At 45.5% G+C, this 15,000-nt stretch overlaps 1 protein-coding gene across 1 annotated transcript in view; it reads right to left on the bottom strand.

Annotated features, from left to right (window-relative positions):
- The window catches only part of LOC306934667 (transmembrane protein 132D), a 434,395-nt gene that overhangs the window by 284,749 nt on the left and 134,646 nt on the right, over positions 1–15,000 (bottom strand). Inside the window, exons 2-5 of the mRNA XM_079517336.1 lie at positions 11,212–11,463; positions 10,089–10,291; positions 6,991–7,443; positions 6,124–6,308 (exon numbers count right to left, since the gene is read on the bottom strand). Coding sequence (XP_079373462.1) covers positions 6,124–6,308; positions 6,991–7,443; positions 10,089–10,291; positions 11,212–11,463 — 1,093 coding nt within the window. The remainder of the gene's footprint in view (positions 1–6,123; positions 6,309–6,990; positions 7,444–10,088; positions 10,292–11,211; positions 11,464–15,000) is intronic.

The following is a 15,000-nucleotide window of genomic DNA, read 5'->3' as shown; positions in this document are numbered from 1 at the left end:
TTAGCTTAGTTCTATGACCTCTGTTCTCGTTTTACTGTCCTCTCCCTCTGTCTAATGTCACTGGTTTTTCATTTCATTTCATCTAATCTCATCTCATCTCAACTCCTCTCGTAATTATCAACCTGTGGGCATAGGACCTGTGCGTGAACACGTGCACGCACACGCACGCGCGCGCACATGTGTGCACATGCACATCTCTCTCTCTCTCTCTCACCATGGTTTCTGACAAGACAGTGAAATGCATTAACAACCAGCATTCAAACAATAGAACATATGAATTATATTGCAAAGTATAGCAACTCAGATCAACCAATGCCTATATAGGGCACGCCCAAACTGTCATTGGCCAATGAGTTAACCCATTTTGGGCGGGAACCCCTTTTGGTGTTAGCATTATGTTATGCTTTAGCTATTGAAAAATAGCAGATCTACAAGCTCATAGCGCGCCACCGAGTGGCGCGCTACGAGCTTGTAGGTCTGCTATTTTTGAAAAATCTTAGAACGACGGGTTATCCCTATAGAAACATAACTTTTTCAGAAAACTGTCAGGATGTGGAAGACATTTTTAGAATCTGATCTCAGGTCAAAATGGGTTAAGTTGTGCGAAGGCAAACACAATAACGTGTCTCATTATGGATGTAGAGAATGGGAACTGTACTGCACTCCGTTGGTTCCTCGCCGTTACACCCACTAACTGTGAAGGCGATCGGACAAACAGGCCCTCTCATTTATCAAATTCTTTCTTACAGGAATGACCGTGGGCCAAGGTCCACGTGAGATTTATGAAGTGATACTACACGGCCTGTCCTATAGCGTACGCCGTACGATATGAAGTGATACCACACAGCCTGTCCTATAGCGTACGATATGAAGTGATACTACACAGCCTGTCCTATAGCGTACGATATGAAGTGATACTACACAGCCTGTCCTATAGCGTACGCCGTACGATATGAAGTGACACTACACAGCCTGTCCTATAGCGTACGATATGAAGTGATACTACACAGCCTGTCCTATAGCGTACGATATGAAGTGATACTACACAGCCTGTCCTATAGCGTACGCCGTACGATATGAAGTGACACTACACAGCCTGTCCTATAGCGTACGATATGAAGTGATACTACACAGCCTGTCCTATAGCGTACGATATGAAGTGATACTACACAGCCTGTCCTATAGCGTACGATATGAAGTGATACTACACAGCCTGTCCTATAGCGTACGATATGAAGTGACACTACACAGCCTGTCTGTCCTATAGCGTACGACATGAAGTGATACTACACAGCCTGTCCTATAGCGTACGATATGAAGTGATACTACACAGCCTGTCCTATAGCGTACGATATGAAGTGATACTACACAGCCTGTCCTATAGCGTACGATATGAAGTGATACTATACACAGCCTGTCCTATAGCGTACGATATGAAGTGATACTACACAGCAGATCTACAAGCTCGTAGCGCGCCACTCGGTGGCGCGCTATGAGCTTGTAGATCTGCTATTTTTCAATAGCTAAAGCATAACATAATGCTAACACCAAAAGGGGTTCCCGCCCAAAATGGGTTAAAGGAGCATTCAGTGATTTGGGTGATTCGGAGAAAAACCCGGTCCACCCGGTAACAAGATGTGCACATGCACACGCTCTACAGTGGGGGAAGTACAACAGACCAACAGCACGCGCACCAATGCCAGCCACACTCGATCATGATTGGAGGAAGGCACCTCTCATCCTGATTGGATGAAAGCTTTGCCACCCAAAGCCCAAACCGAAACTAGGGTTTTTTTGACCCCAGGGGCTCACTGGGGACAGGGAGGAACTCCTTATATGGTCAGCACACTTTATAGTAGGGAGGATTATCCAAAAAATAAGAAAAAATAAGTGATAGTTGAATTAAGTGAAATCACTGAATGTACCTTTAAAAGACACAGCCTTAAATAGTCTCGAAACGCCCCGATTTTACGACATGAACAACCGGAATACCAATGAGAAAGAGTTTCCCCCGGCTCGCCTCGCTGCCTCTCAACTTTTACTTGTACCAGAGTATCTCTACATCGCAGTGTATCGATACTTTTGCCTGTGGCGACTGTGGCTCAAGAGGTAGAGCAGGTCGTCCAATGATCCATGGGTCGGCGGTTCGAATCCCGGCTCCTCCTGGCTACATGTCGAAGTGTCCTTGGGCAAGACACTGAACCCCAAATTGCTCCCGATGTGCTGGTTGGTACCTTGCATGGCTTCCGCCGCAATCGGCGTATGAATGTGTGTGTGAATGGGTGAATGTAATGCACAATCTATGTAAAGCGCCTTGGATAAAGGCGCTATATAAATGCACCATTTACCATTTACCATTTTAAGTAAAACTAAATGTGAGTACTTTTTCCACCACTGCACATGAGAAAACAAAACATTTAAATACTGTCCGGCCCCCTCCTCCTCAGTGAGCTTTCTCAAGTTTTCTCATCGGTCTCCTCTTCGTGTGCCAAAAATAAAAAAATAAAATAAAAAACAAAATTCCCTTGTAGTCGTTCTCTCTCTCTCTCCCGCGGGTGCAAAAGTTTAAATCTGGGAAAAACTCTGGTTCCGTGAGTTGAAGCCCACAGGAGCCGCTGTCCATTGTTATGGTAATGCAGCGGCTGTGTGAGCCGGGAGGACGTTATCTGTGTGCAGTGATAAATCGGCACAATCTGTCATTTTGTCAGCCGTAAATCCCTACAGTCGGCGACTCGGATGTGGCGGAGATAGGATTCGGGTGCAGCAGCTTTAGTCTAGATCAGGGCTCTATCAACTTCTATTTTTTTAGTTTTTTGGTATAGTTTTATTTTTTAGTTTTTTGGATGATATATCTGTTCTCGGGGGACAGGGTGCTGAGAGAAATATATCATTGCTGTCGGGCAAAAAACGTCTCTCTCCAAATTCCAACCTTTCGTGTTATTGTCTTTCTTCGCAAATGAACACCCTAATCAGTGTTGGGCAGTAACAAGTTACTAGTTACATATTACTGTAATATTACTGTATTACATATTACGATATTTTACTATTGTAATATTACTTATAATATTACTGTAACTATATTACTCTTGATTCTAAGTAATAAGTCATGTAATATTACTTTTTCTGAGTAATAAGTAAAGTAAACATATTACTCTCCTAATTAATTAAGTAATATTGCCCAACACTGGCCCTAATCGATCGTACTGCAGCGCCACACAAAAGAAAACCCGGCAAAAGTAGCAGATCCGCAAACTCGAAACGCAATGCGTTTCGAGCTTGTAGACAAACACTTGTAGTTCTGACAAACACTTGTAGTTCTGACAAACACTTGTAGTTCTGACAAACACTTATAGCATTTGAAACAGACTTATAGCATGTCATGTAGACAGCACAATAAGTGCATTGTATGTAGTCATAGCACTTCATAGTATATATGTACAGCATAGTATAGCATATATGTGTAGTTGATATGTATAGTGTCATTATATAGATATGTTCTAGTTATAGTTTATATGTATAGTGTCATTATATAGATATGTTCTAGTCACGTTCTTAGCTTACGCATGTTTCGCGATAAATGCATTTTTACATATGTGATGTATTCCCATGCTTTTTGTTCTTGCTTATTGTAAGTCGCTCTGGATTAAGAGCGTCTGCTAAATGCCTAAATTGTAAATTGTAAATTGTTCTGACAAACACTTGTAGTTCTGACAAACACTTGTAGTTCTGACAAACACTTGTAGTTCTGACAAACACTTGTAGTTCTGACAAACATATAGTTCTGACAAACACTTGTAGTTCTGACAAACACTTGTAGTTCTGACAAACACTTGTAGTTCTGACAAACACTTGTAGTTCTGACAAACATATAGTTCTGACAAACACTTGTAGATCTGCTATACTTGTGTTGCCGATTTGGGATGTGAATGCTGAAACGCAACAGCTTTGGACACAATGAGGTCCCCCACCCGACAGAGACCATATAAGGCTGCTCCTGAGGGAGTGTCACATGATGCACCCGTCTAAAAGTAGACCTGGGCCACATTGTATGAGCTGTCCCCATAACGTAGTTTCCATGTGTACCCCAACAATGGCCTTCAATCTTCCTCCCCCTTCCTTCACTCTCACTCTCTCAGCCTCCCCCCCCAGCCTCCCCCCCTCCCCCCCGTCTGTCTTTCCTTCCTCTGCAGACATCAACTGATGAATATTCATGAGGTTGTCATTTGCATTACCGGGCTCCTGAAAGAAGCACGGTACACAATGGTACACAAAGGTGACAGCCGTCAAACTCAGGAGCCTGCTGCAGTGTGTCTGTGGGTGCGTGCGTGTGTCTGTGGGTGCGTGCGTGTGTCTGTGGGTGCGTGCGTGCGTGCGTGCGTGCGTGCGTGCGTGCGTGCACAGAGAGATGTACAGTATGTTTGTGAGAATGGAATGGAATTAGTTGCTGTTGTAGTTGTATATGGCCTCTATATCACACCAACATTTCGACCCAGAAACAAATAACATTAAACTTTAAAAATTGTTATGACTGATGAAGACAACAGGGGGGGGGGGGGGGGGGCTGAGCGGTTTCTACCTACTAAAATAGTTTATCACGTTGCACAGCACTTCTGTCAACATGGTTGTTTATAAACGTGCTTTATGTAATTTACTCAAATTGACTACTATTGTGTACAGTATGATGTTACTAACACATTCCCTCCCGTTACCATAGGTGGGATCATGAGGCCAGTGTCAGTGAAATGTGCGAAGTAGCAAAGAAGAAGAGCCGTCATCCAGGCCGACCCGGAAGTGATAACCCTCCATATTTGTGGAGATCAGCTATTTTCAGTTTTAGTGTAAAATCAGCCATTACGACGGCATCGAGGCCCGCCAAAATACATTTTACTCGAACTAAATCAACTGTAGATTTAGTCGACTAAAAGCGTATGCTATTTAGTCGACTAAAACTAGACTAACACTAAAACATTGCAGATGACTGAAATGACTAAAACTAAATGAAGTTTCATAGTTTCATTCTGAACTAAAATCAAAATTTGCTGCCAAAATCAACACTGCATGAAGCACACATTTAACCCTCGATGCAAGAATATACAACTAGCCACATCTTGACTTGACTATTCAGAATTGCATGCATGCATGCAGAAAGGCAGGTATGGGGTTCACACACACCTATTGCTCACCAGAGGGAAACCGATACATAATCGATAACCAAGAAAACCGCAGACGGGAATGAGATACGGAACGCGTCGGCATGCGCGAGCAGCAAAGAGGAGGCCAGGCTCAGAAAGACGGCGCCAGCGAGAATAAGACTGACAAATCAAAAACGATCAGTAATTAAAAAAAATAATAATAATCACACTTGTGTGAAGTGAGGGGCGCTCTTTCATCATATATCATCATATTGGCGTCTTCACTTTTCTGCCCTCGCTTTTTATCCTCAATACGTACATTGCTCAGCCAATCACATCATCGCTATATGGGGTGCTCATCCAATCAAATCATCACTATGGGGTACACGCGCGCACACACAGAGCTGGGAATAGGAGGGGCTAGCACCGCCCCCAAAAAATAAAAAATAAAATCACACCTGTGTGAAGTGAGGGGCGCTCTTATCATCACACATCATCTCAGTCCGGCCAATCACAATTTTCGTCCTCACTTTTGTCTTCAATGTTTGCGTTTACGCAATGTTTGTGTTTACACACACCCTCAAAACTGGCCATTCATTATCTATGGCGTTCAATGTTTGTATTAGGACAATGTTTGTGTTTACACACACCCTCAAAACTGGCCATTCATTATCTATGGCGTTCAATGTTTGTATTAGGACAATGTTTGTGTTTACACACACCCTCAAAACTGGCCATTCATTGCCAATGGCGTTCAATGTTTGTATTAGGACAATGTTTGTGTTTACACACACCCTCAAAACTGGCCATTCATTATCTATGGCGTTCAATGTTTGTATTAGGACAATGTTTGTGTTTACACACACCCTCAAAACTGGCCATTCATTGCCAATGGCGTTCAATGTTTGTGTTAGGACAATGTTTGTGTTTACACACACCCTCAAAGCTGGACATAAGAGGGGCTAGCACCCATCAAAAAATAAACCCTTACCTCAGGGTGAGCTGCTCCACGGCGGAGTCGCTCCTCATGTGGACGCCGAAGGACACGGTCTTCCCGAGGCGGACGGGGCTGGGCGGCACCGCCACCTCCACGTTCTCGTCCAGCCGCAGCCGCTCCCCTCTGGCCGGGGCCACGGCGCCCGCGCTGAGCGCCACGCTGCCCGCCCTCTGCATGTCCTGTAGGAGACAGGTCAAAGGTCAAAGGTCATATGTCATATATAGGTCAGCCGCTCCCCTCTGGCCGGGGCCACGGTGACCGCACTGAGCGCCACACGGCCCGCCCTCTGCATGTCCTGTAGGAGACAGGTCAAAGGTCATATGTCATAGGTCAGCCGCTCCCCTCTGGCCGGGGCCATGGTGACCGCATTGAGCGCCACACGGCCCGCCCTCTGCATGACCTGTAGGTGGGGAAAAAACAGTACTCAAGGGTTTCACTTCAGTAAAGGTTTCCATACTTGCAGTAGAACTGTTCCGTTACGAGTACAAGTCCGGGATTCTAAATGTCCACTCCAGTAAAAGTGCACAAGTGTCGGCGTCAAAAAGCACCAAAAGTGAAAGTGCTCGTTAATATGCAGAATGTACCCGTTTCAAGTTTTCAAATGTATGAAAATCTTTTGAAAATAGCTGATCTAAGAGCTCAGAATGTGTCGCACCGCGACACATTGTGAGCTTGTAGATCAGCTATTTTCAAATGGCCATTCAAATTTTCAAATGGCCATTTTCAAATCCAAATCTACAAAGTAATTACTAGCTAAAGTTTTCAAATTAACATGTCGGGGTTCGAACCCCGGCCGGGTCATACCCAATGACCCAATTTCACTGCGGTAACGTGTGTGACAAAATCATATAACTTTTTTACCTGTAGACCCCCGCCGTCCGGAGGCGGGCCGGGGCTCCACTGTCCGGCAGCGTGCAGCCCCAGGCCTCCTCCTCCGAGGGGCCCGGCGGCGTTCGCCGCGCCGCCCTGACCTCGCCACGGCTCGTTGACGACGGCAGGGCACCCCCCCTCCTCGCCGCCGGCCCCCTCCACGACGGGCACGACGGAGTAGTACACCTCCACGGAGGGCAGCGTGGCATCGGCGGCAGTGGGTCTTTTCCGGACGGGCTGCGGCGGCGCGTGGAACCAGGCGGAGGGGAGCTCCAGGCGCACCACGCAGACTCCCGGGACGCCCGCCGAGAGCCGGCAGCCCGCCGAGGGCGCCGCCGCCTCGGTGGTGGCCTCGCGGACCGCCACGGCCCTGACGCAGGGGAGCAGGGCCGGGGGAGGGGGGTCGGGCTCGTCCCAGCGCCTCCCCGCCAGGTAGAACAGCACCTGCATGGGGGGGAGAGAAGCACGTGAAACCTCAATGGATGAACTTAAAGGTATATTCAGTGATTTCAATCAATTCATATATCACTTGTTGTTTTTTTTTGTTTTTGTTTTGTTGTGATAATCCTTCATACTATAGTGTGCCGACCATATAAGGAGTTCCTTCCTCCCTGTCCCCAGTTAACCCCTGGGGTAAAAAAAACCTTAGGTTTCGTTTTTGGCTAGGTGGCCCAGCCTTCATCCAATCAGGATAGAGAGGGGCCTTCCACCAATCACGATCGAGCGGGGGTGGGCCTTGGTGTGCCTGCTGTTGGCCTGTCGCGTGTCCCCCCCACTGTAGTGCGTGCATGTGCACATCTTGTTACCGGGGCGGACCGGGGGGTTTTCAAAATCACCCAAATCACTGAATGCTCCTTTAAAGGGCAACTTTATTTTGTTTTGGTACTGGGGCATTCCTATACTGTCTATGGGCTCCATCGTCAGTTTGTCACCTCCCTCTTCACATTCAATAGATCCCGTGATCAGATGCAATTTCCTGGGTTCTAGTATAGGACTATAGTAAATAATAATAATAAAGAAATTGCTGTACAATTTTGTATAAAAAAAAAAGACCTGCCCTTTTTTCGTATTAGTTACTTTAGAGAAGTATTAAAAAAAAGGGAAAAAAAGGAAAAGAAAGAGGATTATAGTTCTGAAGAATATATCCGGGAAAGATTATAATGATCAAACATAGTGTTTGTTTATTTGAGAAAGATGCACAGTATGACTTTAGCATTGATTCACGTGGGAATGCTGGCGATAATTAGTTTATCACATATAGCAGCCTTATCTATCCACAAAGGCAACAAGAAAACAGCATTTGATCAACGCTGTAATCAACACCATCTTTAATTGGCTGCGTTACTGTCAACAAGGAATTGCACTTGTGAACAAAAGGGTATAAAGTCCCTGGGATTTCCCAGGACTGTGTGGAGTGAGTTGGCTGAAATACAAGCAATATACAAGCACAGCCATTCTCTGAACCACTGAAGGTCACTTATATTTCTCCAATCTGTGTTTCGGCTCCTTGGAGCTGGATAAACTTCTCAGATATTAATTTGACCAAGCTACTGTATCTGCTGCAACCATGTTTGACAGCCTCCTCTTCAATGCACATGCTGTGTTCCTTCAGCAGTGAGGTCACACACTACGCCGACATAAAGAGTTGCACTCGGGTAGCCTCGGAAACCCAGACGTTTTTTATTTCCAGGGAGAAAAAAAAAGTCTGGGACCGAGTCCACTTCAATTCGGCATAGAGTAGCGCAAACGTCATTCACTCTCTGCTGATTTCTGATCGTCTGCACCTTTGTTAAATTGACGCACACACGCACACACGTACACACACACACTCCTCTCTCTCTCTCTCTCTGTCGCTCTAATTAATTAGTCTCATGTCGCGCAGCTGCGTCTAGATTCTCCCGGCGGATCCTGCCGGGAGCTGCCCATAAAAAGCATAGGTGGACCTCGGGTGGCATGGAAAATAGCAGAGCTATACAAGCTCACAACAACACATTGTGAGCTTGTAGATGTGCCGCTCTCGAGCTAACGAGCAAACGAGTATAAATCAGACATCACTATTGTTTGCAACGATTGGTCATTTGCCGCATCAGCTGCCATATCAGCCCATGGGACGATACGGCTTCAGCTCGTGCTGACGACGGGTCAGCTGGCGTACGATCCCTATAGGGCTGACGAGCCAAACATTATCACGCTCTCAGTCAGTTTATATCCTCCGCATGCACCCATGGGCTAATAAATGCTAGGTATGTGATAAAACTATTTATTGCATTCCTCCATTATTGCTTTTCGGGGGGCTGCTATGCAAGGGAATGTATGGAAGAGGAGGCGCCATTTTGCCTCCCAAGTAGCTAAGCACTCGCTGGGGAGGCAGCATGATGGCCATGAAATTAATTTAGAGTGAAATGAGTATCTAAATCTCCAAGTACTAAGAAAAAGAAAACATAAATACAGCACACGATAGCCTACTAACAGTGGAGGGAAGTAGCCTATTGTGCTCATGTACAGTTTCTGTTTTTACAACTCCACTACATCTCAGAGGCAAACCCTTTACTACCACTAATAACCATTATTTACGCTATATGAGCCGGTATATTTAAAAGAAAGCACAATGAGCTTGTAGATCTGCAATTTCTTTTTTTTTATCTTAACAATTTGTGCAAATCATTGAATACAAATTTAAAGTGATTTTAGTTTTAACCCATTTTGGGCGGGAACCCCTTTTGGTGTTTTAAACATTATGTTATAATTTAGCTATTGAAAAATAGCAGATCTACAAGCTCATAGTGCACCACCAAGTGGCGCGCTACGAGCTTGTAGGTCTGCTATTTTTGAAAAATCCTGAAAATATTTATTTCAGAAAACTTTAGAAGATTTAGAAGAATCTTTTTAAATTTCGATGTCAGGCCTGAATGGGTTAAATATTTGCTTCTGGTGGTCCCTGGCACAGAATATTTTTGAGATGGGGGTCTGCAGCTAAATGCATATAATTTTGGGGGTCATTGACACGACACAGTTTGGGAACCACTGCCCTATAGGGGCCCCTCTTCGAGAGCCACTGCAGGGTTCAGTGATTAAACAAGCCAGTATACCTGGATCCATGGGCGCGTGGAGCCCACTCTGGGCAGCACCACGTGACCTTTGACCTTCCAGTTGAGGGTCACCGCCTGGCGGGCGGCGGCGGCAGCGGCGCTGGGCAGCGGCCCCTGCAGCAGCTCCAGCGGGACGGGCTGCTCGGCGCTCACGTTCAGGTAGCTGCAGTTGACGGCTGGCAGCAGTGAGGAGGAGGAGGAGGCTGAGGAAGAGGAGGAGGCAAGGTACATTTACTTGAGATAGGATCCAAAAGGTACAACGTTTCGACCCTTACGGGTCTCCCGTAGGGGTCGAAACGTTGTACCTAAATAAAGTTTCCTGGGAGCAGATACACAGTGTACGGACAAACCCTTCCTTTTCAAGGTACATTTACTTAACTCATTCTCTGCTAAGGAGAACATTGGACAAGTTTTATTAAAAGTCACAGATCGCCCAGAACGACATTGGACGAGTTATTACGTTTATAATGCATCCAGCGTCGCTTGTGGTGGTGCTGTAACTGTACTGTACTGTACTGTACTGTACTGTACTGTACTGTACTGTACTGTACTGTACTGTACTGTACTGCAGGGGTTCTCAACGTTTTTGACCCCCGGAAATGCTTTGGCAATGTCTTGGGACCCCCGCCCCCTCCCGACCCCCAATATAAATTGACTGCTACAATAACCTTAAACCATTTTGGGCGGGAACCCCTTTTGATGTTTTAAGCATTGTTATAATTTAGCTATTGAAAAATAGCAGATCTGCGCTATGAACTTGTAGGTCTGCTATTTTTGAAAAATCGTGAAAATAAAATTAAAAAATATTAATAAATATTTTGGGGACCCCCCAAAATAATTTGGCGACCCCCCGAGGGGTCGCGACCCACGGGTTGAGAACCCCTGCTGTACTGTACTGTACTGTACTGTACTGTACTGTACTAGTGGTGGTGAACAAACGCTATAACACTATTTTCGTGCTCGGACACAGCCACACACATAGCTGTCTATAGGAGTGGTTGCACCACTCAAAAACCAGCCAACCCGCTCTAATAACTAATTCAAATTTAACACTTCAAACTAAAACATGTCAAACCGAACAAGAAAAAACGAACTATAATGAACAATCCCAAACCATCCTGACCTTGGGAGGAAGCGCCCGCCTCCAGCTGGCGGAGGAGGAAGGGCTCCGTGCGCGACGCCAGGCTGCCGTTGCGCATCACGTCCTGGTTGGCGTCGCGCAGGAAGTAGGCGGAGTCTGCAGCGGCGCCGCTGAGCTGGCACTGGACGGGCAGGTAGGTGGGCAGGGACGAGGAGAAGCGAGACGACGTCTGGGGCGTATCCTGAGCCCCTCCGCCCGCCGAGCCTCCCGCCGATCCCGCGCGACTGTCGGATACTGAGGAGAGAGAGGAGGGGAGGAGAGCAGGGTTAATATACAGTTTGGCACTTTTCATTTGTTTGGCATTTTTATTTTGGACCCATACGTAAATACATGCAAATCCAACAACAACCACATTATAAAAAAAACACTACACTCCTCTGAAACAGGTTGATGGACTTTCAAACTAGGAAGGGTATGGCCTGGTCAGCCTGCAATGACATGCATAATATCTGTGGAAAAAGGGAAACGCTGAGGAAGGCCCGCGTGGCGAAACGCGTTCGTTTCTCTACGTGGACTGCTGCTGCATGTGATTTCATGAAATAAAGAAACTCAAGGGCCTTTCTCTGCCCCACCTCTCTCCCATGTGTTTAGGATCCAAGATGGCCACAGCACCAGGAGGGGGTGGGGCGGAGGTGAGCGGGCGGGGTTGACATATGACCTTACTGGGCTGCATTCAAGACACTTGAACTTGAACTTGTCTGACACCTGACTTGTGCCTGAACACAGCTTTGATGGATGTGTTCTGCCCCCCCCCCATCAAACAAAATGTTATGTCAAACCATATGGGGTTCCATTGGAAATGCATTTGAGTGGCCATTAAACACAGACACAAGACAAACACAAGACAGGTGTCTTGATTGAATGTGTGAACGCAGCCCAGTAAAGCCACCCCCTCCTGGTGCTGCGGCCATCTTGGATCCTAAAACACAGGGAGAGAGGTGGGGCCGAGAAAGGCCCTAGTGCGGATATTCCCTTTTTCCATTGAACTTCAAGAATCTGCACCCATCAGCTACAGAGACTATCAACTTGACTCCCTGAGTAGAGCGCGCCTTCACCTAGAACGGTTTTGTTATGCATAAGATCTGGTCATCCCAGGTTATTAAGATGTTCAAAGTAAACATATTTAGGACGACCGTCGAGCCGATTCTACTCTATGGCTCTGAGACATGGACACTTTCAAAGAAATTAGAGAAACGGTTGGATGGCACTTACACCCGCCTGGTCGCGAGACATGGCCAAAGCATTTCCGGGGGTCCCCAGCCAAAAACGTTGAGAACCCCTGGTCTAGGTGAGACATGACCTTTGACACGATCTAAATGTCTCAATTGAAGAGCAGGGAGACTAAATACAACCACCTCAATTGTACAAGTTTTCAGATTGATCAACATTTCATTGTATTGATAAAAAAGTGACATAGGACATATCTTCCAGAGAAAAAAGAGATGTTGTTCCAACAGAGATTTTTCAAGTTGTGATGATTCCTGGCTCTGTGGGGGGTATTTATATGCAAATATCCTGGCCAATGGCATTGTAAGACTAAACAATAGGACCCAATGAGGATTTAGAGGTGAAAAAATAACAGGGATTTATAAAATTGGGGAAAATATCAGACATACAAGCACACGACCTGTTGCTTTGCGACGGAGATTCTTGAAGATTCAAGATTTGAAAACAGGGCGTGAAATTGGCACAGCTAAAATATTGGCGGGTAAATGATGATATCCATCCGAAATGTATATAAAATATTGAAAAAGACAAAAAAATATATTTTCTCTAGAGGCGAGAGGGAGACGGACGGAAGCGCAGCAGAGAAGAGAAGGGGAAGGAGAGATTAATGGAGCTGTGATGACGAAAAGTGCAGAGAAACAGTCCGTTAGCCTGCGAACGCTGACATCATCGTTTAAGGAAGTGACCCAGGGAGAGGCATCCATTTCATCAAACTATGTGTAAGCAAGAAACATTGTCCTGTTTAATGCATTTCCATTGTCTCCGCACGCGCACACACACGCGCACGCACACGCACACGCACACTACTTACTTACAGGACCTCAATATTTGTAACCTTATGCGTAGTTATACACCAAAAAACAGCCAACTTACAAGCTCAGAACGTGTTGAGTTTTGACGCGTTGTGAGCTTGTAGATCGGGTATTTTCAGGATGGAGCTACGTATGAATCAGGCAGAAATTGAACGACCAAAACCTCCTAAACCTTTAACCTCTAAAGATCTACATGTATATCTATCTTCTAACACGGATGTTTTACTAATTGTAAGCCAAAAAGTGTAAGCTTTTTCTCTTGCGAGGACCAGCAGAATAGTCTACTTCTGCAATTCTACTATACTTGTGACACACACACACACACACACACACACACACACACACACACACACACACACACACACACACACACACACACACACACACACACACACACACACACACACACACACACACACACACACACACACACACACACACACACACACACACACACACACACACACACACACGCACGCACGCACGCACGCACACACACACACACACACACACACGCGCCAGCAAATCTTTCACTCACATGCACACACGCATCACAACGTGCTGACACACACATATGGCACTGTGCAGAGACAAAGCTTCCGCGGTACAAGCATAAATGTGCGCGCGGGCATTAGCTTTCAGCCCCTCCGTATACGTCCCATTACTCATACGAGCGTAAGCAGATATCCTCATGCTCCCATGGTGCTCTGCATAAATGCATAGCCTATTTGGATTTTCTCTCTATTTGAAATGCATTGCGGCAGCAGCACACACGCGTGCCGTGCGCCGTGTGTGTGTGTGTGTGTGTGTGTGTCTGTGTGTGTGTGTGTGTGTGTGTGTGTGTGTGTGTGTGTGTGTGTGTGTGCGCGTGTGAGTGATATCAGAAACCTCTTACAGTATCTCCATATTTCAACTTCAACTGTTTTTCTTTTCATAAATTAACGCCCTATTTAATCATACAACTACAGCGTCACACAAAAGCATCAAAAGCAGCAGATCTACAAGCTCTTTGCGCTGCACAAACCAACTTGTTTTGAGCTTGTAGATCTGCTACTTTTGCATTTGAATCCTGAAAAGTCACACTTTTGGATATATGAAGTTTCCACCCGACATAGACGGGGGGCACGCACACGCACACACACGGTATCATTATAATACCTCACAAACACCACCAACTGACCATTATCACATGGTATAAAGATAAAGAAAACTTTATTGTCCATTAAATTGACATAAAATGGAAATTCGTCTTTGGCACACCGGCAGTAAGTTACAACAATAAAACAAAAAATACACATGTGCATTAAAATACTATATAAAAATGCATTCACATTAACACAACAACAGTGATCATGAGCAGTGGCGATTAGAGTATTTAAACATTTTCTTATTTAAACTGTCCACAGCAGTTGGCACAAACAAAGTTTTGTAACCCTTCTTTTTTGATAGTTTTGCCCTAAGCCTCCTGCCCGATGGCAACAAGTCAAATTCAGAGTGAAGAGGATGGGTAGAATCATTGTAAATCTGAATTGCTTTTTTGGTTATGGAGCGGTTGTATATGTCCTGAAGTTGCAATTGTTTGTCTCCAATGATCTTACTTGCCTGGTTGACTACCTGGGTGAGCTTGTTTTTATCTCTTATACACTTATTGTAAGTCGCTTTGGATAAAAGCGTCTGCTAAATGACTGTAATGTAATGTAATGTAATGTAATCTCTAACTGAGAGATTCCCA

This window comes from Electrona antarctica (genome assembly GCF_951216825.1).
Source record: "Electrona antarctica genome assembly, chromosome: 12".
NCBI lineage: Eukaryota > Metazoa > Chordata > Actinopteri > Myctophiformes > Myctophidae > Electrona > Electrona antarctica.
This window is presented reverse-complemented; position numbering and strand designations above follow the sequence as displayed.